This window comes from Rousettus aegyptiacus, unplaced genomic scaffold (genome assembly GCF_014176215.1).
Source record: "Rousettus aegyptiacus isolate mRouAeg1 unplaced genomic scaffold, mRouAeg1.p scaffold_m13_p_1, whole genome shotgun sequence".
NCBI lineage: Eukaryota > Metazoa > Chordata > Mammalia > Chiroptera > Pteropodidae > Rousettus > Rousettus aegyptiacus.
In genome coordinates this window covers 36,488,042-36,515,901 of record NW_023416284.1, presented here as the reverse complement: position 1 = coordinate 36,515,901, position 27,860 = coordinate 36,488,042, and the positions used below count along the sequence as shown (strand labels likewise).

General features: G+C 36.2%; 1 protein-coding gene across 4 annotated transcripts in view; it reads left to right on the top strand.

The window, feature by feature from the left end:
- Window positions 1-3,473: 3,473 nt before the first annotated feature.
- USP24 (ubiquitin specific peptidase 24) overlaps window positions 3,474-27,860 on the top strand; it is a 121,260-nt gene continuing 96,873 nt past the window's right edge. For 2 of the 4 annotated variants that reach the window (XM_016120292.2, XM_016120291.2), the window contains exon 1: window positions 3,475-3,882. In XM_016120292.2, coding sequence (XP_015975778.2) covers window positions 3,562-3,882 — 321 coding nt within the window. In that variant the 5' untranslated portion in view covers window positions 3,475-3,561. Of the gene's footprint in view, window positions 3,883-11,873; window positions 18,955-27,860 lie in introns of those variants that run through there. The other 2 variants (XM_016120293.2, XM_016120295.2) reach the window with 2 other exon arrangements.

The window sequence follows — 27,860 nt, the reverse complement described above, 5'->3', positions numbered from 1 at the left end:
ACTTAGAAAATACTCGACACTCAATTCTTCATTTCAAAGTGGTTACCTAGGAAGTTTGATTTGTCTTGCCTCTCAACTGAATTCTCCATCTTTATTCTTCCTCTCTTCTAGACCATTCTCCATACTGCAGTTAGGTTAATCTAAAATTTAAATAAGATCACCTCTCTCCTCTGCATAAATGCTTCAATGACTTCCCATTCCCTTAGAATAAAGTTCAAACTTCTTATCACAGTTTAAGTGGCCCTTCCAGATCTGGTGTCTACATTTATGAATTCTTTTTTCACTACTACCTCTCTAGAACTCTGCATTCCAACCATACTCCTCTGGCTTTTAATTTCTCTAAATTGCTTTCCTAAATTTCTCTGAACAGTCTTTCCACAAACTGGTCCTACTTTTTGGAACTCTTTCCCTTCATCTCATATTCCTTTTCTTGGCTTTCCTACTTTCTATCAGATTTTAGTTTATATATAATCCTCTCAGAAATGTTCTAGAATTCCTAGATAAGGAAATTTACCCCACAGAAAGCAAGAAATTTGCCCCTTACATCCTGCAATTTTTCTATCAAAGCACCTATCACACTTTATGATTACTACTTATTTGTCTATCTCCCTGTAAATATGGTCAATTCTAAAATGGCAGAAACCATACACGTCTTGCTCACAATTGTCTCCCTAGTCCTCAGCCTGGTTCAGAATAGACTCTCAAAAAATATTTTCAAGTTACTTATTATTTAATATTAGGAAATCCCCGTATCTTATCTTCAAGACAGTTAGTTCATTATAATTCTTCTAGATCCAGCTATTTTTTTCTTCTAGAAGCTTCCAGAGAAAGATAAATGCAAATTGAATGTTACTTAGATTTTTTTGGTCCTTTTAACATTTTCAAGATTTTAATGTAAAAACACAAAGCAAAAAAAAAAAAATGCAAATGTAAGTGAAAGTATGAATATTCATACCATAGGTCCCTCTCCCGCTATCTCAATTCAAGAGTTCAAAGTGCTCATTAGCTTTCTTACATGCAAAAAAGTGTGACTATACTACTTGCATCCTCAAATGACACTCTGGCTTTTCAGTCACTCCAGGATCCGGTTCAAAAATGGCCTTCCTTGTTTTTTGTAGCCCTAGTGGCTCCTTTCCAGTTTTTATCACAGAGTTTGTTTTTCTCTGCTTTCTTCTCTGCTTCCTCTTCTCAGCTTAGCACAGCTTCCCCTGTCATGTTCTACAAACCTGCCACTGTTGATGAGTCTTTTTTATGTGCCATCTGAATTGGTCGGCTCTGTCTCATTACCTCTTGGGTTCTATTTCGAATTTCAGTGGCAAACAATTTTTTCTTTCCCTGTTACTTTCCTTCCCCTTGTAACTCATTTATTAATTTGGTAAGTGAATTAACTCTTCAAACACAGGACAAAATTGAATGCCATCACTTTGCCGTCATCAAATTTCGTCTGCTTTGTTGCCTCACCAGAGCCAAGAACAGTACTTGGTGCCTGATCAATATTCAGTACATATTTGTTGAATAAATTAAATACCTTGCTGTGTGCTCTACAATAGGCTACTTGGATTTAGATCACTTTCGATCATCATATGCCACAGATATTTAAAATGTCACTGCGTACCTAAAAGTTAATAACGCTTAATAAAATTTATTTCAATATATACATTGTGACCCGATCCAAGTATAGGCATTCTTCCTTAGTAGGTTTTTTTTTTGTTATTGTATATAAGCAGGATTTGTTATTTTTATTCACAAACTAAGAGACTTTACTTCCTTTGGATATAAGACCTAGTCTTTAGTCTATAACCTAGCCTTTAATCAGTACAACAAATACGACTACTTCACTTTTTGTAAAAGATACTGATTAAGTCACCCTGTACATCATCAAATCGCTGGTGTTTGTAAATATAGGTAGCAAGTACCAAGCATGGTCCAGGGGAAAAGTTCCTAACCGAGTGCAGAGAAAATTTCTCCATACCACTAATTTAAGTCTTGGATAGTGGAGATTTTCGTGACTGCTGGTTGGCAACAGGAGGAGTTTGATGGAATAAGAGAGGTTAGTTGGCAGACTTCGGAGTTCTGGAAATGAAGTACGTTAGCGAGTATGTAGCGAGATAAGGAAAAGGCATCTGGACCTTGGAAGAAGGTAGGGAAAGAACCCAGGGTTAGCATGGCTGAAAGGAAATCGAAGAGGGGAAATAATAGCAAGGGCCAAGGCAAAGATGGTGGAGCCAAGGGGACTAAAGACTTTTAACGCTGAAGTTGTAAAGAGAAAGCAAATAAATAAAGCAGGCCCGTTTGTAGAAACAAACAGGGGTGGTGGTCCTCTCCCCAAAACAAAGAGGGAACCCTGAGCCAAAGGCTGCAGTCGAGTGTGGTGGGTGGGTCAACACCCGATGGAGAGCAAAGCCCAGGGAGTTCCAACGAGTCTTCAGCTTTGGAAGGTTGATGCAGTCTGGGGTTTTTTTTTTTTTTGCGGTTTTCATAGAGAGCACTGGGATTTAGAATTTGGGTTGTAAAGATATATTTCAGACTGAGGGTATTTTCAGCTTAAGAGTTTGGTAGAGTTCAGTCAGGGTTGGTTAGGGCAGGTGGTCGGTCAGTCAGTGTTGGACGGAAAATTCAGAGGGCTAGCAACTGATTTCAACCGGTGTAGGGGGATTTCAGTGAGATGGAGAGACCTAGGTCAAGTGTACGTAGGGGTAAATTACAGCACAGGTAGGTCGATATGCCTGGTTTGGGCATGCGTTCATGCCCTGGGGTGCAGTTCAGGCGGGGGAATGTCCTTCAAGACCGCGGTGCATTTCAGGCGGGGTTGGAGGTGCATTACAGCCGCAGCGAGTGAATTCCCATCAGGACCGGTGCGTTTCGGGCTGCGCTGGGGCGAGCGGGTCCAGGACCGGGCGTCCAACGGGGATTCTGAGGAGGTTCGGGCTGAGCAGCGGAGGGAACAGCTGTCAAGGTTGCGCAGGATCCACGGCTGGGGCGCTTCGGGGACGTTCCGTGTGGCGAGCTGTGTATCGCTCCTGCCCCTCCCGCTCCCGGGGGAACCTGTTGCTGGAGAAATGGGCGGGCGGCGGCGGCGACGACGGAGGACCCTCCCTTGCCTCCGCCCGGGCCTCACGGCGGCCCTTTCACCCTAGAGACGCCCTTCAGCGCGGCTCCTCCTTTCGCTCCTTTAATTAAAATAAATAAATAAATAATCAGCCCCATCCTCGCCGGTGCACGGCGAGCGTGGTGGCGGCTCGTGCCGCTTCCGGGAGGGGAGGCGCGGCCCCGCGGGAAGGCAGCGGCGGCGGCGGAGAGGAGGAGGAGGAGGAGGCCAACATGGCGGCGCGCAGGGCTGGGCCGGGCCGCCGCCGCGCCTGAGCGCCCCACCGGCCCCGATCGGCTCGCGGCGCCCACGCCCGCACCCAACCTGGCCCGGCGGCTGCGGAGGGCGCAGGCCAGGAGCGCAGTGGCCCGCCGGAGCGCGGGGCCGGCGCGGGGACAGCGGCGCGCGACCCGCCAGGCCCCGGACCCGCGGCTTCGCTGCCGGCCGGCCGGCGCGGCCCGGAGACCCACGCCATGGAATCGGAGGAGGAGCAGCACATGACCACGCTGCTCTGCATGGGCTTCTCGGACCCCGCCACCATCCGCAAGGCCCTGCGCCTGGCCAAGAACGACATCAACGAGGCTGTGGCGCTGCTCACCAACGAGCGGCCGGGCCTCGACTACGGCGGCTACGAGCCCATGGACAGCGGCGGCGGCCCCAGCCCTGGACCGGGCGGGGGCCCGCGGGGCGACGGCGGGGGGGACGGCGGCGGCGGCCCCTCCCGCGGCGGGAGCACTGGTGGCGGGGGCGGTTTCGACCCCCCGCCCGCCTACCACGAGGTGGTGGACCCCGAGGTGAGAAGGGGCATACTGACCATGGCGGGAGAGACCAGTGGGCTGGAGGGGACACACCCCACTGAGCTTGGAGTGTGGAGGGAGTATGGGGCGGGGGAAGGCACAGAAAAAGAGAACAGAGCACCAGACTCGTTAGGGTTGGAGGTCACCGCACTGGGTTAAGTGGGGAGAGGGACCTATGAGGGAAGAGCTAACTGGGAGTTAGGGATGCCGGGCAGGGCTGAGCGTCAGGGATGGGGAGGGGTCTCCTAAGCTTTGGGTTAAGCAAACCAACGGAGCAAATCCGAGTCTGGGATGGGCTGGAGCGTCCAAGGCTAGCGTCGGAGATGGAGGAAGACAGACAGTATCTGGGAGTGTGAAGCGGAGGGCGCGTGTATTGGGGTTCAGAAATGAGGTACAGTAGATAAGGCTAGGGTCTGAGATTTTGTGGCACCGAGTTTCGGTGAGTGAATGGGGGAGTACTAAGTTCAGAGTGAGAAGAAATGGAGTGGGCCAGCCAGGAGAGTGGCCTTTGCTAGGGTCAGAGGAAGTCTGCTGGGGTTAGGAATGGGGGTTGAGTTTTAGCCAAGGACCAGAAAGAGAGGAGATTGGGAAGGGTCTAAAATGAAGAGGGACTGGGCAGGGGCCAGGAATGACAGGAATTGAAATAAACTGGAGAGGGGGCTTAGCTGCAGTAAGGTCTGGGTTGGGAGCAAGCGTTAATAAGGTCAGGTATTATTAAAATAGTGGGGTTTGGACAGAGAGATTGGAGGTAAAAGGCCAAGGCAGGACTTGGAGCTGAAGAGGGACTAGGCAATGATGAGGACTGGAATTGGAGGATGAAGCTGGGACCAAATCTGGGTGAGGGGAGTACTGCTCATAGATAAGGTCAAAAATGAGGGAAAACCAGCCTGGGGAAGGAATTGTATGCAGAGGACAGGATGGGAGATAAATGGGAATGGGGAAGGCTGTTAAGGATAAAGGGCCATCTAGGTGAATGGCTTTGATGATAAAATTTGACTCTGGGTGGGGAAAATTAGGATTGTTTAGGTTGGGATGTGAGCAAAGAACGTGGGGAAACCGGACTTTAACTGCAGTGTGAAAAATGAACCAGAAGCAGCTTGGCAGCTCATGGCAGGAATTTTGGTCCTATTCATTGGATAGTGTAGTTCAAAGGGTCCAGTAGAGCAGGTTGGCCTGATCACAGAAGGACACAGATCTTCAATCAGTGGTTTTGTTCTTAAGTAGAAAGAGGAATTTGGGTAATTCTTAAAGAAGCTAAAACTTCTGAAAGAATCTTCCTAAATAATACTATAGTCTTTCAATTATATGCTTTTTGCACAGTTGCTCAGGCTGAAGTAGCTTGAGAAAGAAGGTTACATTTCATAAAATTAGGTTTCTTCACAAGATTTCTTTGGTTTCCAGACTTCTGTATACTTGATTGATTGCCCTCTGTTACCCAGTAACTCAACTGTTTCATTGAGTAATGTTTTCAAAGTAAAGATTGCTATTTCTAGTTTGGGAATTTTTAAAAGTTCCATATAATTGTACTTAGGTCACTTTAAGAAACGAGCTTTTCTTTGCAAGTCCCTGTCACTCCTCTCCTTGTTCCTTCCACTTTTAACCCAGTTTTGAAATCTAGAAGAAAGCCATCGCTTTTTCTGAAGCTTTTGTATAGCCCTGCACAGCTCAGCATATCCTCATTTAGGGAGAAATTTTATTTTTATTTATTTATTTTTTTGTCATACTTTTTAATTTCTTGTGGTTGAAAAATCAAATTAAATTATAATGCTTAATGGTACTCTAACATAAGCTGTATTGCCTGTACATTTAAGTATAAAGAATTGGGATTGGCTTCTTTTCACATAATAGGCTGAGGAGTGTGCTTTCAGGTAAAGTCCAGAGAATCTATATCGTTTTAAGGAGTTGTGTCAAGTTTTCACTTCCTTTCGACTTGTCAATTTGGCATGGGGAGGCTGCACATTTAATTTTGAGAGAGTTTACAAAGGGCTGTTGACTGAGGCTGCTTTACCCAGAAGCGTATTTTCACGAATACAGGTAGACACTTTGCTGGTACACAAGAGCCTGATGACAATGTTTAACCCAATTTTGCCTCTGTGGTTTTATAAATCTTGCATGCCACCTGTGCAGCAAGTTGGTCATCCTTGCTGTAGACAATGGGAAACTGAGGGTTTTCATCTTGGGAAACAGAGAAAAAAGCTCATCGTTGTTGAGCACCTACAGCATGTCAGGCACTGTATTAGGTAATTTATACAGTTTAATCCTCCGTGAGATAGTTAATAACATCACCATTTTATACATATGGTTAGTTAGTGGCAGAGTCTGAATTTAAACCTGATCCATTCACACTTTAAAGACAATGTGTTTTTCACTCTGCTTAAATAGTAATTTTAGGATCGAATCAGTTTTAAAATCAGAAGGAAAAAAAAAAAGACAAATTTTGAGGCTACTGTACGAGTCTAGGAATGATGTGGCAAGCACTGAATCAAGACATTAGGAATTGAATAATGGGTAGAATAAAAGGAGTATCATAGAATTTGAAAGCAGAAGTCTTCAGAAATTAATAATTAGTTCAGCTTGCCTTGTTTTACAGATGCAGTCTTTGCAGGGCCCCAAAGAAAAGGGGCTTATGTCCATAGAGCCAGTTAATAAAAGAGATTACACTAGAACTCAGGCCTTCTCAGTCCAAGTTCAGTGCACTTTCTCCCTACAAGCTACCTTCCTTTCAAAGGAAAAAGGGACAGGACAGGGTAATGGATTAAAGGGAGTGAAGAGAAGGGAAGTGTAACAAACTGAATGAAGTTTGTCAGTTCTTGTATGATTAGCCTGTTTGTTTTTTTCCCCCTAAAAAGCAAGTACTTTATTTTAAAATGTATAAAGCTTTATTTGATGCATAGGAAATTTCAGTGTCCTTTTAAAAATGTTTGGGAATATACAGATTAGAATTTAATTGTTAAAAAAGAAAAATGATTACATTTATTTTATATTTGTAGTTTGGAGACAGAAATGATCCTCTTTTTCAGTAAACATTTAATGCCTTCCGTATACCGGGCCTGTGAGTACAGTGGTAAATAGAACATGGAGGTTACGTTCTAGTGGATCTTAGTACAAGGCCTCTCATTTTACGAGAAGTGTCTTCCCAAGGTCATGTAGCTAGTTAGGTAAATCAGTTTAGTAACATGGACCCATACTACAATTAGGATTTGGTTTAAAAATTAAAATTTGTAAAGTAAAAGCAGTTCTGGTTCAGCAGAAGCAGGGAGAATGTAGATAAAGACCCAGCTGTCTAGCAGAACACAGAACACTGCACAGCTCCACCTCTTTAATATCCTCCAATTAAGTAAAAGCATTGCTTTGCAGCAAATTGTGTTTTGTTGTTACTAGTATTGTTAAATGTAGATGTATATATAATTCTTAGTCTCTGGGTCTGGAAGGAACATTGAGAAGCTATTCAGTTTTGATTTTGAATAACATTTCTTCAGAACCTTTCCACAGTCTGGTCTAATATTAAAGAGAGTGAGATCTCACAGCTGCTCTAAATAACTTATCCAGATGTTTTAACATTCCCACTGTCAGAATTCTTCACTATTTATTATATGGCTAATGTAAACCCCTCCAGCCTAAGGGCATATCCCATGGTACTGCCCTCCACAGAGCTGGGAGAGTTGGTCCTTTAAGAACTGTGATCCTGTCCAGGGAGCCAGTAGGAATTAGAACCAGGTACTGTTGTTTACATCTTATAAAATTTAAAAATTGTGAAATGTATCTTATTTATTATTAAATCTCATTTGTTTTTAGAAAATACTAAAATAGATTTTTTGTGCCAGATTTTAATTCAGAGCTAGAAATAACTTTCTGTGATAATTAATATTCTTAGAAGTGCCATTTAATACGGTGATCTAACAAATACTGTAAGCTCCTTGTTGTTTTTTTTTTCTCTTTTAACATGGACATTCCTTCTGGAGTTATTTTGTCAGAAGTGGTTGCAAGATTTTATTGCTTTGTTTTAAAGAACCCCAAAGTTAGTCCTGCTATAATAGAATCTAAATCACATAAAAATAAAAATCATATTAATTTGTAGTTCTTTAACTTACCTCATTTCTGCCTCTTTTGTTTTTTTCCTTCTTTGGTAATAAGTGGTAGGTATAAATGAATTAAAATTATAATATGTCAATATTTATATTAAGATTTATGTTAAAATTTATATCCCTTTTCCCCTAAAACACATATCAAGTAAATTTAAGTTAATTATTAGTGATTTTAATATAGGAGCTGTAGTTCATGATATACCATGATTTGGTACATTAAAAATAAGTCCGTTTAAAGATTTTACAGTAAAAAAATAATACCAAAAATCAGTTGAAAGTAGATGAAATAAAAATGTGGAGTCTGAAAGATTAGTTAGGGTAGCCTAATTTTTAAAATAAAAATTTCTTTACAATTTAGTATATATGTATCTCCTTTAGGAATTAGGCCTATGAGTTCATCTAACAGATTCTTACCTTCTAATTAGCTGTCCATATGCTATTAGAAAGAATGTAATTTGGCATGATGGAAGTACATTTTATGTGTCAGTGAGTGTGTGATTCTAGTGTAATCATAGTAGGTAGTGGTAACTTTATAGAGCATAATAATGCAATTAGCTTAGGATATGAAACCATTTATATTAGGAAAGTAAATGTAATGTTTTAACATTGAAGAAAGGATTTCAACTCTAATACAACATAAATGGCAGACATCAACGTACTACTTATTTTTGTGCTTACTGCTCAAATATAACATTTTATTTGAATCTGAGTGTGAAGATGAAAATTTTTCACTTTTAGTAAGAACTATTATATTTAGAAAAATTCAGTTAAATAATACTTTTCGTGGTTTTCCTGGAAATTTTTTCTATTTGGAACACCAGAGAGAAATAGAAAGTAAATTACAGAAGATTAAACCATTTCAAAACACCCCCATACATTTACTGCACTAAAGCTCATACCTTTTACTTATTTAAAAAAACCATAGTTCAAATAAATTTAATATTAGGTTTCCTATCGAATTAGAAGTAGCAGATTAGAAGGGTTTTGTAGTAGTCCAAACATGAGGTGATGAGCTATTAGAGATAAGCACTTTTGACAGTTGGTGAAAAGTGACTGGAATCAAGCAGCTCAATGGTAAAGGAGGGAATCAAGAAAAGTTTAAAAGCAGACAGCGAAAGCAGGCTAGCCAGTGTGTGTAGAGCAATGTGAAACAGCTTTCTGTGCTTCATGACCCTGAGAGGATGACTATTTTTAATGATACCACACTCAAGAAAAGCTTCCAGTATGTTCTAAGAAAGGTCAGGAATGTGTAATACATTTTAGCAAGGTTGTAGTAAAAAAAAAAAAAAAAAAGAAAAAGAGAAAGAAGAAGGAAGTTGGGTACATAAAGAAGTAAACTTCAGGTTTGGAAAATTCAGATATGAGGGACATTTCATTGTGAGGATACTAGAATGCAGAGGCACTACTAAGAAAGTTGTACTCCATTTTCAAAAGTAAATGTTTCTTCTCACCTCCTTGTAAAGAGTTTTAGTTTGTAGTTTAGTTTGTGTTTCTCATTATTATCATAGGAATTTTTATTGTTCAGTATTGAAACATTTTTCAATCACAGTTGATTTATGAAATTTTTTTATTAAGCTCATATTAGTAGAAGGTGACATTATTGTTGATAATGTCTGTTGTGAGTTTTGGGGTAGTATTTTATAACCATTTTGTTTTTTATGATATGTTTATGAGTTCACTCCTCTAACAGAGAATCCTGGCTTCCACCATTTCTCTCTTACATTTAGTGTGTGTAGTGTGAGGGAAGTGAAATCTACTTGTTTTAGAGATTAACTTTAAGATAGTTAATGAAACAAATAACTGTAGATTTGGTTTATTTTTATGTGTTCTGAAGAAAAGAGCTAACAAATCGAAATTTTATTCTAATAATTTAGAATAAATTAGAATTTTATTCTAATAATCTTTCTAGAAATTGAAATGCAAAGGTCTGTGGAATCTTTTTCTTGGGCTGACTTGAAGATTTGATGGGTTGTTTTCTTAGAGATAAATAACATGTGCCCACCAAAGCCTTCTCACTTCTAAAGAAAAACTTCATCTTTCTGGCACAGAGGTCGTTTGCTGTGGTAACTTAGCCAGCTATTGTATTGTGAAATTTGGTTGACACTATTTGATATCCTTTCCCTTGAGTTTAAGATGTTTCTATTGAAGATATTTTATTTAAAATAGATAGCTTCTAATTATTTCTAGTTGTAAAAAAATTAGCTGGGAAGATGTGATTCAATGGGAGTTTTCAAATTTGAGTCACAATTTAAGCTTTAATGGAACTTGTATTTATTTGCTTTTTCCGCCCTTCCCTTCTGCGTGCTACCCTCAGCCCTCACCTAATACCTCATGGCATTTTGTCTTAATTTTTTTAGAATATCATTATGTATGATTCCAGTGTGGTTTTTATTGGCCTTTAGATTACCTGCCAGCTTTTCAATACTCAAAGATCTGTGACTATTTTAAAAACAGGTGTCTTTAGAGCATAATTTTGTTTTGCTTTTTTTTTGTCAAGAGATGGAATAGAAGTACACACCTGGCCAGTGAAGAATTCCCTTGTCACCTCTGTTTCCTGTGACCCATAGTGTCATGATGGTTGGGCTGTTGGTAGGCTCCAGAACCAATCTTATATGTTTTCAAGAAGCATTCCACTCACTTTACTCTTTCTGTCTTTTATATACCTTTCTGTACTCTCTCATGTCTATTTGCTCATTTTTGAGAGAGTGAGACAGCTATTTCTGGTATTTGTATTAACTGGAAAATAATTTTTTTAATTCTAGATTTATATTAATAATAAAAATCAAATTCCAGTGATTAAAACAGACATTAAAGTAAAAAGCAACAAAACATTTAATAGCCTATTTAACAAAATAGCCATTCATTTAATAGGTTTTTATTGAGCACTTACTGTGTGCTAGGCACTGAGCTAGGTGTTGAGAGTACAGTGGTGACCAATCACACATAGTACATTCTCTATTACAGTTCAAGGCTGGTGGATTTCTTACGCTCTAAGTCTAATAAATTGTTATGTACTAATCTAGAAAATAGAGGGCTTAAAAAGTTGTGGGGTAAATATGGAAGAGCTTAGATCTGTCTATCAAAAGCATTTAAATAGTGCCTCAGGAATTTTTTGTGATATAATTTGATCTATAGTGGTATCCATTGCCAGGAAAGCAAGTGATTTTCTTTTTTCAAGTTATATTTCTTTTGTGGTTTGGAATGCACAGAATTGTATTTATTTACTTGTCGGATATTTAGTAGGTTGATGACTCCCTCAACTGGTATCTCTTTTAAGAATGGTGGTAATTATTTCAATCAAATTTCATAATTTTTAATTCTAAAATCATGAATGTTTACATTTTTCCTAGAAAAGAAAAATTGCTCTAAGAACTAGTCTTATTCTAGGCTAAAAATCTCTTAAGATTGTCGATAATACAAAAAAGCTATTTCAAAGCTAGAGGAATGTTGTTCATTTTAGAAAGACTTATGTTGGTAGAAATGGTAGTGACTCTAAATGGAAACCTGTCTGGGTTTAGTAACATTAGGAATCCTTTTTTTATTAGTATTTTGGCTTTTGTGGTCAGCTTTATGTTGGAATGGACTGTATTTGCTAAAGTAATACTTTAAAAATATTAATAACTTTAACAATTTTCATTTTGTAAGATTTCTCATGGTATCTACTTCATTTAAAATGTTTTAGTGAGTTATGGTAGAAACAGATCATCCTACATGGGGAAGCTTTTTTTTTTTTTTTTTTTTTTTTTTTAGGTGAGGCCACCTTTGGTTAACCTCACGGATTTGAAGGACCTTGTCAGTTTACAATCCCTTATTTTTCTTTATATTTTTTATGCCTGTAGCCCCTGGTCTTGCTAGGTGGTCTCCCATCCAAGTACTAACCAGCTGAATCCTGCTTAGCTTCCGAGATCAGATGGGATCGGGCTTGTTCAGGGTAGCATGACCATAGACTATATTCAGTAGTTTATATATCACATTTGTTTTTGAGAAAATGTCAGGTATCTATTGAGCAATCAGTACTCTGTTGAAATTATTCCAGGCAAAGGTATGTATATCTATACATATAATATGTATTACACGTAATATATAAAATGAAAATTTATATATACACAAAAATTGTATCATAATAACTGGTTTATGATATGTTACAGATATACTGACATCTGTAGAGAATAACAAGCAAGTCATGTTTGCTTTTCATCACTTTGAGGGTTTTATGGTTGACATATAAAATTTATCTGTGGTAAAGGAATTCCGAGCATTTTTTAAGGAGGATGGAAGATCAGAATCAATATAGGGTTACCTTGGATTCCTAGTGGTTATAATATTGGAGAGAAATATCAAGAATACTTAGCAAGATACACTCTATTAAACAAATATTATCTGTAGAACTAAGAGTACTTTCCTGACTTTCCCTCTCTCCAATCTATTAAACAAAACTAAAAGTCATAAATTTGAAGATTAAAATTGAAGATTTATTTTAGAGCAGGAAGGGACCATGGGGACCTTATGGTATTAAATTTTGTCAATTTAGGGATGAGGACCTTGACTAATAGATTATTAGCAAAGTTAGGAAGGGAATGCAGTCTTGCCTTACAAGATGTATTTTGTATACTTTACCACACTATCTTTGACATGAGAAAGTCTTTTGCTGTAGATCATCTTTAATATATTCTTCCTCATAATTTACTGCATTTTAATCACCACCATTTCCTGTGTTAGATATTAGTTTGGGTTAGGGGGCAAAGTTGACATTTGATTCGTTTTTTCCCCTCCAAAGGTATTTATCTTGCTTTTCCATTTAGCATTTTTTAAATGTCAGCGGTTATTAATAAGTTTATAAAAGGTAGTGGGGTTTGAGGAGGGGAAGGTTGAGCAAGTGCTGTCACTTGTGAAAGTGCTATGTCTGTCTGTCTACTTAGCATCCTTGTAAATCTGACAAAGATTAGCGAACTCCTGCCTGAGTCTATCCACAGTTGCACAAGGGTATTGAGTACTTAAAAATAAGCCTAACAGTCACTATATAAATTTTTTTGAAATAGTATACCACCTAATTTGTCTGTTTCGGGTGTATATCTTTTACTTTCTTAGAACTACCTTTTTGTTTTCTGTCGAATACAGTAATTATTATAAATATCAACTGGAAGGTATTATACACTCGTAGTTTTGAAATTAAATATTTTGAATTATACCTTGGAAAGGTGTTAATATGCTAAAAACATAACACTTGTCTTATATATTTTAATGAGCACAGAAATAAAGCAGTATATATTGATTAACTATTAGAGGATACCTTTAAAAAAATTAGCCTTAAAATGTGCCAGGTGCTTTTACGTCTCCTTGCCTATATATACATACTTTTTTCTCCTACCTAGCACATCCTCCTTATCCCTCTTTCCCGTTCTCTTGCCATATTGGATCATGAGAGCTGGTCCATAGCACTGTCTGTATGACATCATCTTGATCCTTTGCACTTGAGTCTTTCTCCACAAAGTAGATTTAACACAGGCTTGCGGTTGGCAGAGATAGGTAATGAACATCCTCCTCATTTCAGTCTAGCAAGTCTCACGGACTCTAAATGCTGACATACCACGTGCACTATTAAGTTTGCTAATGGCTTTCTGTTAGAGTTTAATACCTTCCATTACACTTCTTCCCATTCATTCTTCCCTCCTCCTAGTTAAAAGTTTTGAATAGAAACCCTTACCTCTGTTTTAGCATCTATCCCACTTTATAGGGATTATTTATTTGTCACCAGATGGACTTTTAAGTCTTCTGAGGACAGAGTCTGCTCTTTTGTGTTTCCCATAAAGTCCATGTTAACACTTGATATAGGAGGTGCTAAATTAAATAAAAGAGTCTGATTTGGAAAATATTTAGTTTGCATTACTGTTTTTGGAACGCATTTCCAAATGTGTATCAAAATAGTCTCTTAAAGCTAATTTTGCCTAAAATAACCTACACCATAGCTTGAAGGTAACAAATGTTTTGGTAGTCTTATAGCAAATTTCTCTGCTGGTATATACCTTATTTTACAGTTTGTGGGAAGGATCTTTTTAAGAACTGTTGCTAATGTCTTTATAATGGGCACCATTTTGGACATAACACATTAAGTCTGAACTTTGGTATTCAGTACCACACCCTTTGCTTCACAGTTTTTTTTCCCTGCAGCTCACACAGAACAGTGTTGTACACAGGAAAGGATATAATAGATGCTAAAAGAAACAAAACTTTATTTAGCCTTTGATAATACTATTTGTTTGCTGGACTGTTTTAAATGTAGCTTAGTTACATGGCATAGTTGCGTTATACTACGGTAAGGAGATTATTTGCGGAGTTTGTCATTTCTGGGGAAGGAAGTGAAAATGCTACAGTATAATTAAAAGAGAAAACTGATTTTTAGTGTTGTTTTTTTGTTTTGGATTGTCCTATTTGTTTGTTTTACTTATCACTGTAATAATTATTAATGATGTTGCAATTAATCCAAGTGAGTTTATTTTGAAGTAAAGCCATTGAGACACTTAATTTTTTACCCCTCCCTTCTCACCCCAGTGTTCAAAAAAAGTCGTACAGAGGGGAAGTAAGAGGAGGAAGGAAACAGTATATGGGAGCCATTTGTTCAACACTGAGCAAATATTTATTGAATGCCTTTGGCTCTGGTCTGGTGTTTGATTGCTAAGACACAGTCTCTGCTTTTAAGGAGTTCATAGCCTATTGCAGTGGTTCTGAAGAGTGAGTAGAGAATGACCAGCACCAGATCAAAATCACTTGGGTTGCTTTTTCAGAATAGATTGCTCCCAGCGGGGCCTCCAGCTATCCCCCAAAATTCTGACAGAGTGGAAATATTAGGTACAGTACTTTAAATAAAGTGCTAGAAAAGGGGTGTGTGTGCGCTCGATGGTCAATTGCAAATCCAATGTGGATGTAATTTGATTTATATACTAGATGTATTTTTCCCAGGTTTTTATCTTGAACAATTACCAACCTATGGAGAAGTCGAAAGAATAGTTCGAAGAATACCTGCATACCCTTTAATTTGATTCAACATTCGCAAACATTTTGTCATATTTTATCTCCCCTCTGTCTCTAAGGACACACATACACACATACACACACACACACACACACACACACACTTTTTTTTAACCTTTTGAAAATAACTTGCAAATATCATGGAGCTTGACTGCTAAATACTTCAATCTGAATCTCTTAAAGACAAAGACATTTTCCTACAGAACCACAATACCATTATCTCACCAAAGGAATTTAACAGTGATACATTAATATTCTCTATTATTTAGTCCATATTCAGAGTTTCCCACTTATACCAAAAATATCCTTTATAGACATTTAAAAAAAAACAGGATTGAATTGAAGATTATGCACTGCCGTTGATCATCATGCTGCTTTAATATAGGTTCTAGAATAGTCTTTACATCTTTTTAGTCTTTTGATACATTTTTGTAAACAACCCAGTTTTCTTGTTGTATTTTCAAATAATTATGTAATTGAACCATTTAAATTACACAAGGAAGTTTTATTGTCTATTAAGGTAATAAGGAAAACTACAAAAATATTAACTTCTTTCATGACATAATTTGTTCCCTCTTAATAAGACTGTTCTTTCAGTCATCTTTAATCAATGATCTTTCATTTATAGATGAAACTGAAGTATGGAGATATCAAGACAGTGGTTCCCCACCAGGGGTGATTTTGCCCTCAGGAGACATTTGGCAATATCTAGATATCTTTTTTGATCATCACACCTACGAGGTCCTACTGGCACCTAGTGGGTAGAGACTAGGAATGCTGCTAAACATCCTACAATGCACAGAACAGCCCCCTCAACACAGAGTTATCCAGCTTAAAATGTCAGTAGTGCCAAGGTTAAGATACCTTGGTCTAAAATCATACAGCTAATAGAGAGATTTCACTTGAAAAAAAGGTACAGGCAAACTCAATGTCATAAGCTCTTGATCATTAGACATATTTAGGCAGAGGCTCTGGGATATTTCTGAGGATGTTAGAAGAGATTTAGGTATCTGATAAAAGTTTAGATACTGGAAATAGAATAGGGAATTAGATACAGCACCTCTCATTTAGTAACACAGTCTAAATGGGGCACCAAACCTGAAAATAAATAAAATTTAATACAGTTCAGTATTTGATGTTATGGATATGCCACATTCTCTCTTTGGTGGCAGACCCTCACGCATACTGCCTAGAATCCCTTTCCTTTCTCTTTCATTTCTAAGTATTTATAGGTGCTTAACATTCATTCATCAAATATTTATTGAGAACCTACTCTGTACTAGGGACTATTGGAAATAATACAACAAACAAACAAAAGGTCTGCCCTGGTTGAGCTTGTATTCTAGGATAAGGGAGACAGACAGCAAACAATATAAACTAGTAAAATGTAGAATATCAAATGATAAGTGCTATAGAAAAAAAATAAAGCAGGAAATGGGGTGGGGAGATCATGATGGACTAGGGGATAGGTATGACAGGACTGTTTTTCATAGCTTCACTGAGGTCATATTTGAGCAAAAGTCTGAAGGAGGTGAGGGAGCAAAGTGCAGGGTTATCTGATGGAAAAGCTCTCTAAGTCAGAGATCAGCAAACTTTTTCTGTAAAGGGTCAGATAGTAAATATTTCAAGCTTTGCAAGCCATGTAGTCTCATTGCGGCCACTCAGTTCTGCTTTTGTAGTGCAAAAAACAGCTTTAGAATACTTAAATTAGTACATCGGTCTGTGATCCAATAAAATTTCATTTACAAAGAGAAGCCATGGGCTATACTTGACTAAGTCCTGTGTTGTATGGACACCTAATGCAAAGGCCCTGGTAGAAGCATGGCTGGCATTTTTAAGGAGCACAGGCTGGCCAGTATGGCTGGGACTTATGAAGGAAGGAAAGAGTGGGAGATGAGATGAGAGCTGAAGGAGAGGGTGGTTCCTCAATAGGGCCTTGTAGGCAACTGTAATGATGCCTTTTGGTCTGAAGGAAGAAGGCAAACGTTGAGGGCTCTGAACAGGGAGGTAGCATGATCTGGTTGAAAAGTCTGGAATTCATTTTGCCATGTGTTAATTTAAGATGCCTATTAAATATCTTAGTGGAGTTGGATAAATGTGTGGCATCTAGGGAAGAGATAAAGGCTGAAATGTGAGGGCCTTAAGCTTAGAGATGGTATTTAAAACCGTTAAATACCATCTCTCAGCAGAGCCAGTATCACTCCAAATGGTGCAAAAATTGGTTCTTGGGGTGAAAAAAGGTTTTAGATGTTACAGTGGTTTGCTTCAAAACTCAACCCTACCCAACACAGGCTTATTCCTTAGTATTCAATTAATGGAGATGAGATGATTGAGAGGAAAAAAAAATGTTTAAAAGGTTCCTTGAAGGAGTAATAATGAAAACAAAGTTGAGAAACACTTCATTAGATTCAACTTAGTGAGATTCAACTTAGCAAGGAAGTTATATAAAGAAGTCTAAGGACTAGGCTCCAAGTAATCAGGAGGAACCAGCAAAGAAGATTGAGGGGTGGCTGGTGAAGGCGAGAGGACCAGGCAAGAGCTCGGTCCTGGAAACCGAGTGAAGGAGGTGTTTCAAGCAGAAGGGAGTGGTCAGCTGTGATGTTACTGATAGGCTAGGTAAGAAGAGAATTGAGAGAAAAACTTAACTGTGTATTTGAAGTTATGGTGAAGAAATTAGATGCTTACTTAGGTTTTAGCTGTAATATTATTTCATTTATAGGCTACCTTTGACCATGATTAGGCTGGGTCCCCTTCTTATTTTTAAAAAATCGTGTTCAGCACATAACAAATTTTACTGCCTTACCCATTATTGAATGTGTACAGTTCAGTAGTGTTAAGTGTATTTACATTGTTGTGAAACAGATTTCCATCTTTCAAAACTGAAACTCTGTACCCATTAAACAACTTATTTTCCCCTTCCCCCAGTCCCTGCTAACCACCATTCATTCTACTTTGTTTCTGTGAATTTGACTACTTTAGATACCTCATGTAAGTGGAACCATACAGTATTTGTCATTTTATGACTGGCTTATTTCATTTAGCATAAGGACCTCAAGTTTCATCCATGTTGTAGCAAGTGACAAGATTTCCTTCTTTTTTAAGATTGAATAATATTCCATGGGTTCCCCTTCCTATGTACTTTTATAACACTGTTATTATAACATACTCCTTACAAGAAATTGTAATCTCTTATTTGTCTTCTGTGAATAGTGTATCTCCAAGGCTTCAGTGGCAGAATGTGTTTGTCTTATTTATTGATGTATTTTCAACTGCTGAAAAATACTGAATGAAAATTCTCTATATAAATAAAAGACAGAATATCTTACTTTGCAAGGAGGAATCTTGAAAATTTTGTTGAAGAGATGTAATTTGAACTGGTTTTGAGTCTGTTTGGGGTGTTATACCAAAATCCCATAGACTGGGTGGCTTATAAACAACACAATTTTATTTCTCACAGTTCTGGAGTCTGGGAAATACAAAGTCAGGGCCCAGCAGATTCAGCCTCTAGTGGGGACTCACTTCCTGGTTCATAGACAGTGGTCTTCTCACTATCACTTCACTTGGTGGTAGGTGCAAAGGAGCTCTCTGTGATCTTTTTTATAAAAGCAGAGCTCTCATGACTTAATCACATCCCAAAGGCCCCCATCTCCAAATACTGTCACACTGGGGCTTAGGTTTCAACATATGAACTTTGGAGGGACACAAACATTCAGTCAATAGCAAAGAACACATATTAATTTATTAGATTGAGAAAGGACATTCTAAGCAGAGAAACAGCATAGAGCTATGCCTAGCTTCATGACAAGGCCTGTGTACTCAGGAGTGCCTGAGAAGTTTATTGAGGTTGTAGATTGTGGTCAGATCAGTGAAGAGCTATGCATGCCTGTGCAAGAAACTTACTTTTATTTTCTAACCACCTATGGGCAGCTGGGAGCTAATGAAGTTTTCTGAGCAAGTGAGTAACGAGATCAGATTCCTTTTTTTGGTTTGGTTTAGTTTTTATGTTTTAAAGAAAGATTACTCTGGTGGCATTTTGAAAGGGGCACAGGAGTGAGGATAAAATGATGATGGCAGGGACAGTACTTAAAAGAGTATATCAGCAGTATAAGCAGCATATAGCTAGGACCTCAGCCAAGACAGTGGTTGGCTAGGAGAGACTTTTCAGGAAAAATTCTGGTAGTGTAACCAACTGGTTGGGAAAATGACACAGTTTCAGAGATGAGGACTATTAGAGAAGAAACAAATTCGAAGCAGAACACAGTTCTTAGTGGATAGGGTAAATTTGAAGTGCTTTTGGGGCTCTGAGGTTGAACAGTTTGACGAGAGATAGAAACACTCATCTGAAGCTTGAAGAGAGATCTGGGCTACTGTTTATGATGTGCCTGTTTGCTATAGTTCGCCCTCTATATGGATTATCTCTCATCTGCATGTTAATCCCACAGACGAAACACTATTCTCTATTTTTTGTTGAGAAAACTAAGGTACATAGGTTAAGAAGCTTATTCAAGGTCAACTTGTGTTGGTGACAGAATCAAATCAGCATTTATATCTGTCGTATAGGAATATATGGTAAAGGAATTTCAACAAAATTAGGAATAAAAGGTAATTGCTTATGCTAGATAACCCCTTATCTAGAATTTTAAGAATATTAATGAATTAAGAAATACTAGTGCTTTGGAAGAAAAAGAAGTTTTAATTGGTAGTCAGTCCTCTCTTACCTTCCCAAATCTTGGTTTAGGGTACATTATGTAAGTTTTTTGTTTGTTTGATTGGTTTTTATAAAAAACATTTTATCTCCATTCATGAGTGGTTCATTTTGGGACTGTGCCATTCCACCAGTTTTAGGAGGAATTGGGATACCTTCAAGTATGCTTAGTCTTAGAACCGGAGCTTTGGAGAAACGTTGACTTGAATTCTCATTTCATTCTGACTGAACACATGAATGATTGTTGTTAGGCAAAAAACCATAAGAAGTATGACTTTGAGTGGTGATTCATTTGAACCTCATTTGCGTGTCTAAAAAATGAAGATGATAATTCTTGCCTCATGGAGTTTAGCACAGTTGCTGAAACATGGTAGCTTAATACTCAGTATATTAGTTCTCCTCTTGCTACTCATTCATTTTTCTCTCATCTGAATGTATCGAAATCCCTTTTACCATATCTCTCCTTCCTTCTGTTGAAACTGAAAAGTCTTTCAGCTACTTATGTTTTGTTCCTGGCATTGATGATCTGTAAGTCTCAAACCTTAAATCTAAATGAAAGGATAAATTGCACATGTAAGATATCACCTTCAAATTATAAGACAACTTCTCATGATAACCTTGGTTCTATAGAGTATAAATACATGAATGACCAGCAAGGGTTATGAAAAAAAGGGAGCATAAGAAATGTCAGCTTTCGTAGAAGAAAGTTAAGAAATCATCTACTACTTATAACGTGGAATGAATATGAATTCCAAGAAAATTTGCAAACAGGCTTGAGACACAATGTATGTTAGTAACTTGGGACAGCCTGCACTTGTCCAGCATGTCTTATTTTTCCAAGAAGCAATATTTTAGGAATCATTTTCTCTAGTCTGAAATAACAGAAGGAATATCAGATCTGCATATAACTCTTTGAATTGCTCTGAAAAATGTTTCATAAATAAGATGGACTATTTTAAGATTTAATGAACATTATTATTATTATAAGTTAATTACCGGGAATTAAATGTTCACATTTTTGTTTTTCCTTAAGCACTTGCCATATATGTTACTAATTATTTATTTTAGGTAATAGACAAATCCATTTAAAATCATCATGAAGAAATCAATTTGGCATCTTCATTTTTCTGTACATTAATCAGAAATTTAGAAGCTCTTTTGAATACATTGTTGGCTAATAAAAGTTAAATAATTGAATTTAGTGTTAAATTTTAAGCAACATTGGCAGTTTCTTATGTATTAAGCCGAATAATTTTTTTTATCTGTATTTGTTGAGTCACTGGGCAGACAGGAGCTTATCTCTAAACTAACAGGCAGTACCCACTTGAGTAGGTTTTGCTTCTTGAAACAAAGAAGGCTTACATTTTATTACTATATCCTTGTTGAGTTCAAGAGCAAAGGGTTTGCTTTCATTTTTAAATGAAACTCAATGAAGATAGTTTTCTAAAAAATATTAAACTTTATTATTAACATAAAAGCTTTTGCGATATTTTAAAACACATTTCGAAGGGTTAAGTAAATTACATTGTTTTGTGTATTCAACTTCCAATTAAGGTATTGCCTGTATTTACATTGGTTCTTCAGCATTTTTTAAACAGGCAAATTTCAAAGATACAGGTAGTGACATATGAACACACCTCATTATAAATCTAAAAGGGATCATGCAGAAAAATATTTTGCCAAAACAGTCTTCATGTTAAATCCAAATGTCTGTGCTAAACTCTGTGGGGGTAGAGACATACTCTACAGTGACAGCATTTATCAATTCCATGAAAAACTTCATTTCCAACAATAAAAGTACTAAGTGACCTTTTTAAGTAAATAATAAGCCTTCTGAACAATTTGCCAATAGATGAAATTACAATCAGAACTATTTGAATTCCTAGCATGTTTATGACACTATCAAGTATTATGGGAGTTACTTAGACTTTGTTCATATTTTTGTTTGTATCTCTAGGCATAAGTAAGATTATATGCATAGTAAATAGTCTAAGTTGTGTATCCAACAGTGTTAATTGTTTTGATTTTAATTCTAAACCGGCTAATTCAGAAATCACAGTTTAACACATTGACTCATCTATTATTTTTCTTGGATGACCAAATGCACAAGATTCAGTGTTATTAGAAATTTTTCAGGTTAAAGTGGCATTCAAGAGTTGTTTGCAAAGTCAATTTCTCTTCTGCTTGAGTGATAGCATTGTGCATCTCTAACAAATGCTGAATTTACATTAACATTGTAAAATATTTTTTTAAATTATTTAAAAATTTTAAATGAAATTGATGGAGTATTATAATAAAAAGTAAAGACATTGCCTTGTGTAGTCAAAAAGTCTGACAACATTGAGGTTTTATTATTTAATATACTTGAAAAATAAAGTAATACTGGTTTCAAAATAATACACTATCACCCTCTACCTTGAATATTGTTTCCCTTAAACTTCTTCAGTTATGTGCATACCCATCTCCACTGTGCATGCTTGCACAACAGCCACAGCGGCTTAGATCCTCCCCTTCTATACGTTCATGTTGGCCTGCTCTTTAAAGACAAGAATCATGTCCTTATCTCTGTTCCCAACACTAAGCACCTTGTCTGGAACATAGTGAGCTTTTGATAAATGTGTTTCTGATCAATTTAGAATTAGAGGTCATTAATGGTTACTTGGATATCATTTGGATTTGGCATCTAATGAGAAAATAGTATATTTAAAAAGTTCATTTTAAAAGCCTTATTTCTATTGGGAGCTGTTTTGTAATAGAACAGTTTTGAGCTGCTTTGCATGTGTTCTCTTGCTCAATATGTAATTTTTGCCAAGGACAGGCTCTACTCAAAGTGGTGACTCACAATATGAAGCCAACCTAAATATGGGTTCATGTCACTATTTCTTCTCTTGTGATTCCCTATTTCTTTATATTGACAGCACCCTCCACAAAATATAAGTATCATTCGTTAACCCTGGTGTTTACCATTCTCTCCTTTTTCAAAACTAAGAATGTTAACTGTTTAGGAGGCAGCAGCAGATTTTTAAATTGCTTTTTAAAAATACTTTTTAAATTGCTGCTTTAATATTGTCTATGTATTATTTTTATTGTAGATAATTAGGTACAACTCTGTGTTTTGAAATTCTTAGATGTGATGTTTATATACTCAGTTATGTTTAGTGACTATAATTGTTGGACCTGTTTTTGCTAAGCCACTTTTTAAAATAACATCTTTATTGAGCTATAAGTAACATACCAGAGTTCACTCTTTTAAAATGTGGATTCACAGTTGCACAACCATCACCACTCTTTAATTTTAGAATATTTTCATCACCCCAAAAAGAAACCTTGTATTCATTAACAGTCACCTTCTTTTTCTCCCTCTTCCCATCCTTTGGCAGCTACTAATCTACTTTCTGTCAGTGGATTTGGCTATTCTAGATATTTCATATAAATAGAATTATATGATATGTGGCCTTTTATGTCTGGCTTCTTTTAGTTAGCATAATATTTTTTGAAGTTCATTTACGTTATAACATGTCAGTACTTTGTTCATTTTTAGGGTTAAAAATATTCCATTGTATTGATATACCACACTATATTCATTCATCATCTTTGACATTTGGCTTTTACCACTTTTTGATTTAGTATCAACAATGCTACTTGGAACATTCATGTATAAGTTTTTGTGTGGACATATATTTCATTTCTCTTAGGTGTATCTCATAGGTACATCTACAAATAGAGTAGCTGTGTCCTATGGTAACTGATTGATTTTTGAGGAACTGCCAAACTTTCTTGGAAATAGACTGTACCATTTTATAATTCAACCAGCAATGTATCAATGTTCCAATTTCTCCACATTCTCAGCAATATTTATTACTGATAAATACTGATGAGTGTCTTATGCTTTTGATTTGCATCTCCCCATGACCAATGATACTGAGTATTTTTTCCTGTGCTGTTAGCCACTTGTGTGTCTTCTTTGGAGAAATGTCCATTCAAATCCTTTGCCTATTTTTATTGGGTTATTTGCCTTTTTATTGTTTAGTTGTAGAAGTTCTTTTATAGATAAAAGTTCATTAACAGATATAAAAGTTGCAGGTATTTTTCTCCTATGATTGTCTTTTCACCTAATGATGTTCTTTAATGCTAAAGTTTTTAATTTTGATGTTCAAAATTTTAAATGTATCTTTTATTTTGTTTTGTTTTTGTGTTTTTGGAATCCTAAGAAATAATTGCCTATTACAAGATCATGTAGCTGTACTCTTGTTTTACATTTTGAGTTAATTTTTGTAAATGGTGTTAGGTACAGGTCCAGGTTTATTCTTTTGCTTGTGTATATTCAATTGTCTCAGCACCATTTGTTGAAAAGGCTAACCTTCCTCCATTCAGTTGCTTTTATGCCTTGTCAAAGATTAACTAAATTGGATTATTATCCTTACTTTAAATCAATTGACCATAAATACAAAGGTTTATTTATGGAATCTCAATTAACTTCCATTGACCTGTATGTTTTTCTTTATACCAGTACCACATTGTCTTGATTACTATAGCTTTTTAGTAAGTTTTGTAAGTGGAAAATATAGATCCTTAAAGTTAGTTGATCTTTTTAAAGATTATTTTGGCTATTCAAGATTCTTTCCATTTCTATGTGAGTTTTTTAGAGTCAGTTTGCCATGTTTTACAAAGAAGCCAGCTAGAATTTTGATGCCGATTGGATTGACTCTGTAGAACAATTTAGGAAGTAAGTGCAATATTACTTCCAATGTTACTTAATATTGTTAAGTAATTGGAATTACTTAACAGTCCATGAACATAGGATGTCTTTCCATTTATTTAAATATTCTTTAATTTCTTTCCATACTGTTTTATAGTTTTCAATTTATACTTAAGTATTTTATTCTTTTTAATGTTACTGTAAATGGAATTTTCTTCATTTTATTTTGGAATTGTTCATTGTTAGTATATAAAAATACAATTGAATTTTATATATTGATATTGTATTCTGCAACCTTGTGAACTCATTTATTTTAGTAGGGTTTGGGGGAGGTGGCCTGGATTCCTTAGAATTTTCTATATAACAAGATCATGTCATCAGTGAATAGAAATAGTTTTACTTCATCCTTTTCGACATGAATGAATACTTTTTATTTCTTATTTTGCCTAATTGCCTTGGCTAGACACTCCAGTACAGTATTGAATGGAAGCTACGAAAACAAACATGTTTGTCTTGTTCCTGGTTTTAGAGGAAAACATTCAGTTTTTACAAGTATGTTAATTGTAGGTTTTTTGTAGATGTCTTTCATCAGGTTGAGAAAATTTTTTATTTCTTTGTTGAGGTTTTTTTATCATGGGAAGTTGTTGGATTTTGTGAGATTTTTATGCATCTATTGAGATAGTCGTGTGTTTTTTGTCTTTTATTCTTTTACTGTAGTATATTGATTTTTTTTTTTTTTTTTTTGCATATGTAGTAAACCAACCTTGCATACCTGGTATAAATCACACTCAATCATAGAGCCTAATCCTTTTTATATGTAGTCACGTGCTGTTTAATGACGATAAAACCTTTTGAGAAATGTGTTATTCATGATTTCATTGTTATACAAACATCATGGAGTGTACTTACACAAACCTAGATGGTATAGCCTACTACAATCCTAGGCTATGTGGTACCACTATCGAAATGCAGTTAGTTCATCATTGCCTGAAATGTCATGAGGCAGCTAAAATTATTGTTGGATTCTGTTTGCTGGTTTATTGTTAAAGATTTTCTGTCTGTATTCGTGAGGATTGTGGTCTGTAGCTTTTTCTTTTTTCCTTATGGTATCTTTGACTTTTTTTTAAATTGTGGTAAAATATGCTTAAGATAAAATTCACCATTTTAACCATTTTTAAGTTTACAGTTCTGTCATTAAGTATATTCACATTGTCCTATAACCATCATTACCATCCATCTACAGAACGTTTTCATCTTCTCAAATTGAAACTATACTCATTAAAAAATAACTCTTCATTCTCCCTTGCAGCCCCCAGCCCTTAGCAACCACCTGTGTAACTACTCTCTGACTACTCTAGGTATCTCATGTAAGTGGAGTCATACAATATTTGTCCTTTCGTGACTGGCTTGTTTTACTTAGCATAACATCTTAAAGGTCATACATACTATGGCGTGTATCAGAATTTCCTTCCTTTTAAAGGTTAAATAACATTCCATTATATGTACATATCACATTTTATTTATCCATTCATTCATTGATGGACACTTGAGTTTCTTTTGAAACCTTTTGGCTATTGTGAGTACTGCCACTATAACCACAGGTGCACAAATATCTGTTCAAGTTCCTACTTTTAATTCTTTTGGTTATGTGTCCAGAAGTAGAACTGTTGGGTCATATGATAATTCTGTTTACTTTTTGAGAACTACCATACTGTTTTTCATTGTGGCTTCATTTTACATTCCCACCAGCAGTGCACAAAGCCTCCAATTTCCCTACATTCTTATCAACTCTTGTTATTTTCTGTGTTTTTGATAGTAGCCATCATAATGTATGTGAAGTGTCTGTCTGGTTTTAATATAAAGGCTTCATTAAAAAAAAAAGGCAGATAAATGGTCCCTCTTTCTTTTCTTCTTATTATTTATTTATTTTGGAAAGTATAAAGGACTGATATTAATTCTTCTTTAAACACGTGGTAGAATTCCCCAGTAATGACATTTAGTCCTGGGCTTTCCTTTGTGGGAAGCTTTTGATTACAAAGCATTCTGTTTACTTGGTATAGGTCTATTCAGATTTTCTGTTTCTTCTTGAGTCAGTTTTGGTGATTTATATCTTTCTAGGAATTTGTCCGTTTCATCTAGATTATCTAATTTGTTGGATACAATTGTCAATAGTATTTCTTATAATCATCTTTATTTTTGTAAGATCTGTATTGATATCCTCTCTTTCATTCCTGATTTTAGTAATTTGAGTCTTTTTTTCTTAGACATTTTGGCTAAAGATTTGTCCATTTAGTTGATCTATTCAAAGAACTAACCTTTAGTTTCACTTATTATGTTTTTTAATTCTCTCATTTTCACTTTAATCTTCATTTCCTTCTGCTTGCTTTGAATTTAATTTGCTCTTTTTTTTTTTCCCCCTAGTTCCCTAAGGTACATGGCTCGTTTATTGACTTGAGGTATTTCTTTTTAAAAACAATTTCCTTCTAATCACTTAACCTCATGTTATGTTGTATTTTAATTTTCATTCATCTCAAAGCATTTTCTAATTTCCCTTCTGATTTTTTTTAATCCATTGGTTATTTAGGAGCATGTTGTTTAATTTTCACTTATTTTGGGATTTCCAAAATTTCCCTCTGCTATTGATTTATAATTTCATTCTTGTCAGAGAAAACATACTCTGTATGATTTTAATCCTTTCAAATTTATTGATGCTTTTTTTAAAGATCTAACATATGCTCTATCCTGGAGAATGTTCCATGTACACTTAAGAATATGTTCTGCTATTATTGGGTGGAGTGTACTTTAAATATATTTTAGTTGCAGTTGGTTGTAGTGTTGTTTATCTCTTCTATTTCCTTGTTGACCTTTACCAAATTCCGTTATTGAAAGTGAGGTATTGAGGTCTCCAACTATTCTTATTTGAATTGTTTATTTCTCTCCAATTCTGTTAGTTTTTGCCTCCTGTACTTTAGCTTTCTATTGTTAGATGCATATATGTTTATAATTGTTATGTCTTCCTGATGTCGATACCCTTTACCATTAAAAATTCTTCCTTGTCTCTAAATTTTTACATATCTGTTTTTTTTTTCTGTAATTATTAGTGTAGCCACTCAACTCTCTTGGTTATTGTTTTCATGGCATATCTTTTGACATCCTTTTGTTTTATCTTCCTGCTGTATTGACGTTTTTTATCATTATGAAAAGTCCCTGTTTATCTCTAGTAATACATTTCTTGTCTTAACATCTATTCTGATGCTTATATAGCCACTCTAGCTCCTCTATGTGTGTACAATATATCTTTTAACATTCCTTTATTTCAACCTCTTTGTCTCTTTAAATCTAATGTGTGTTATAGACAGCATATAGTTAAATCATTTTTTAAAACCCATTCTGCAGATCTCTGCCTTTCTATTGGAGTGGTTAATCCACTTACGTTTAACATATTACTAATAATTAT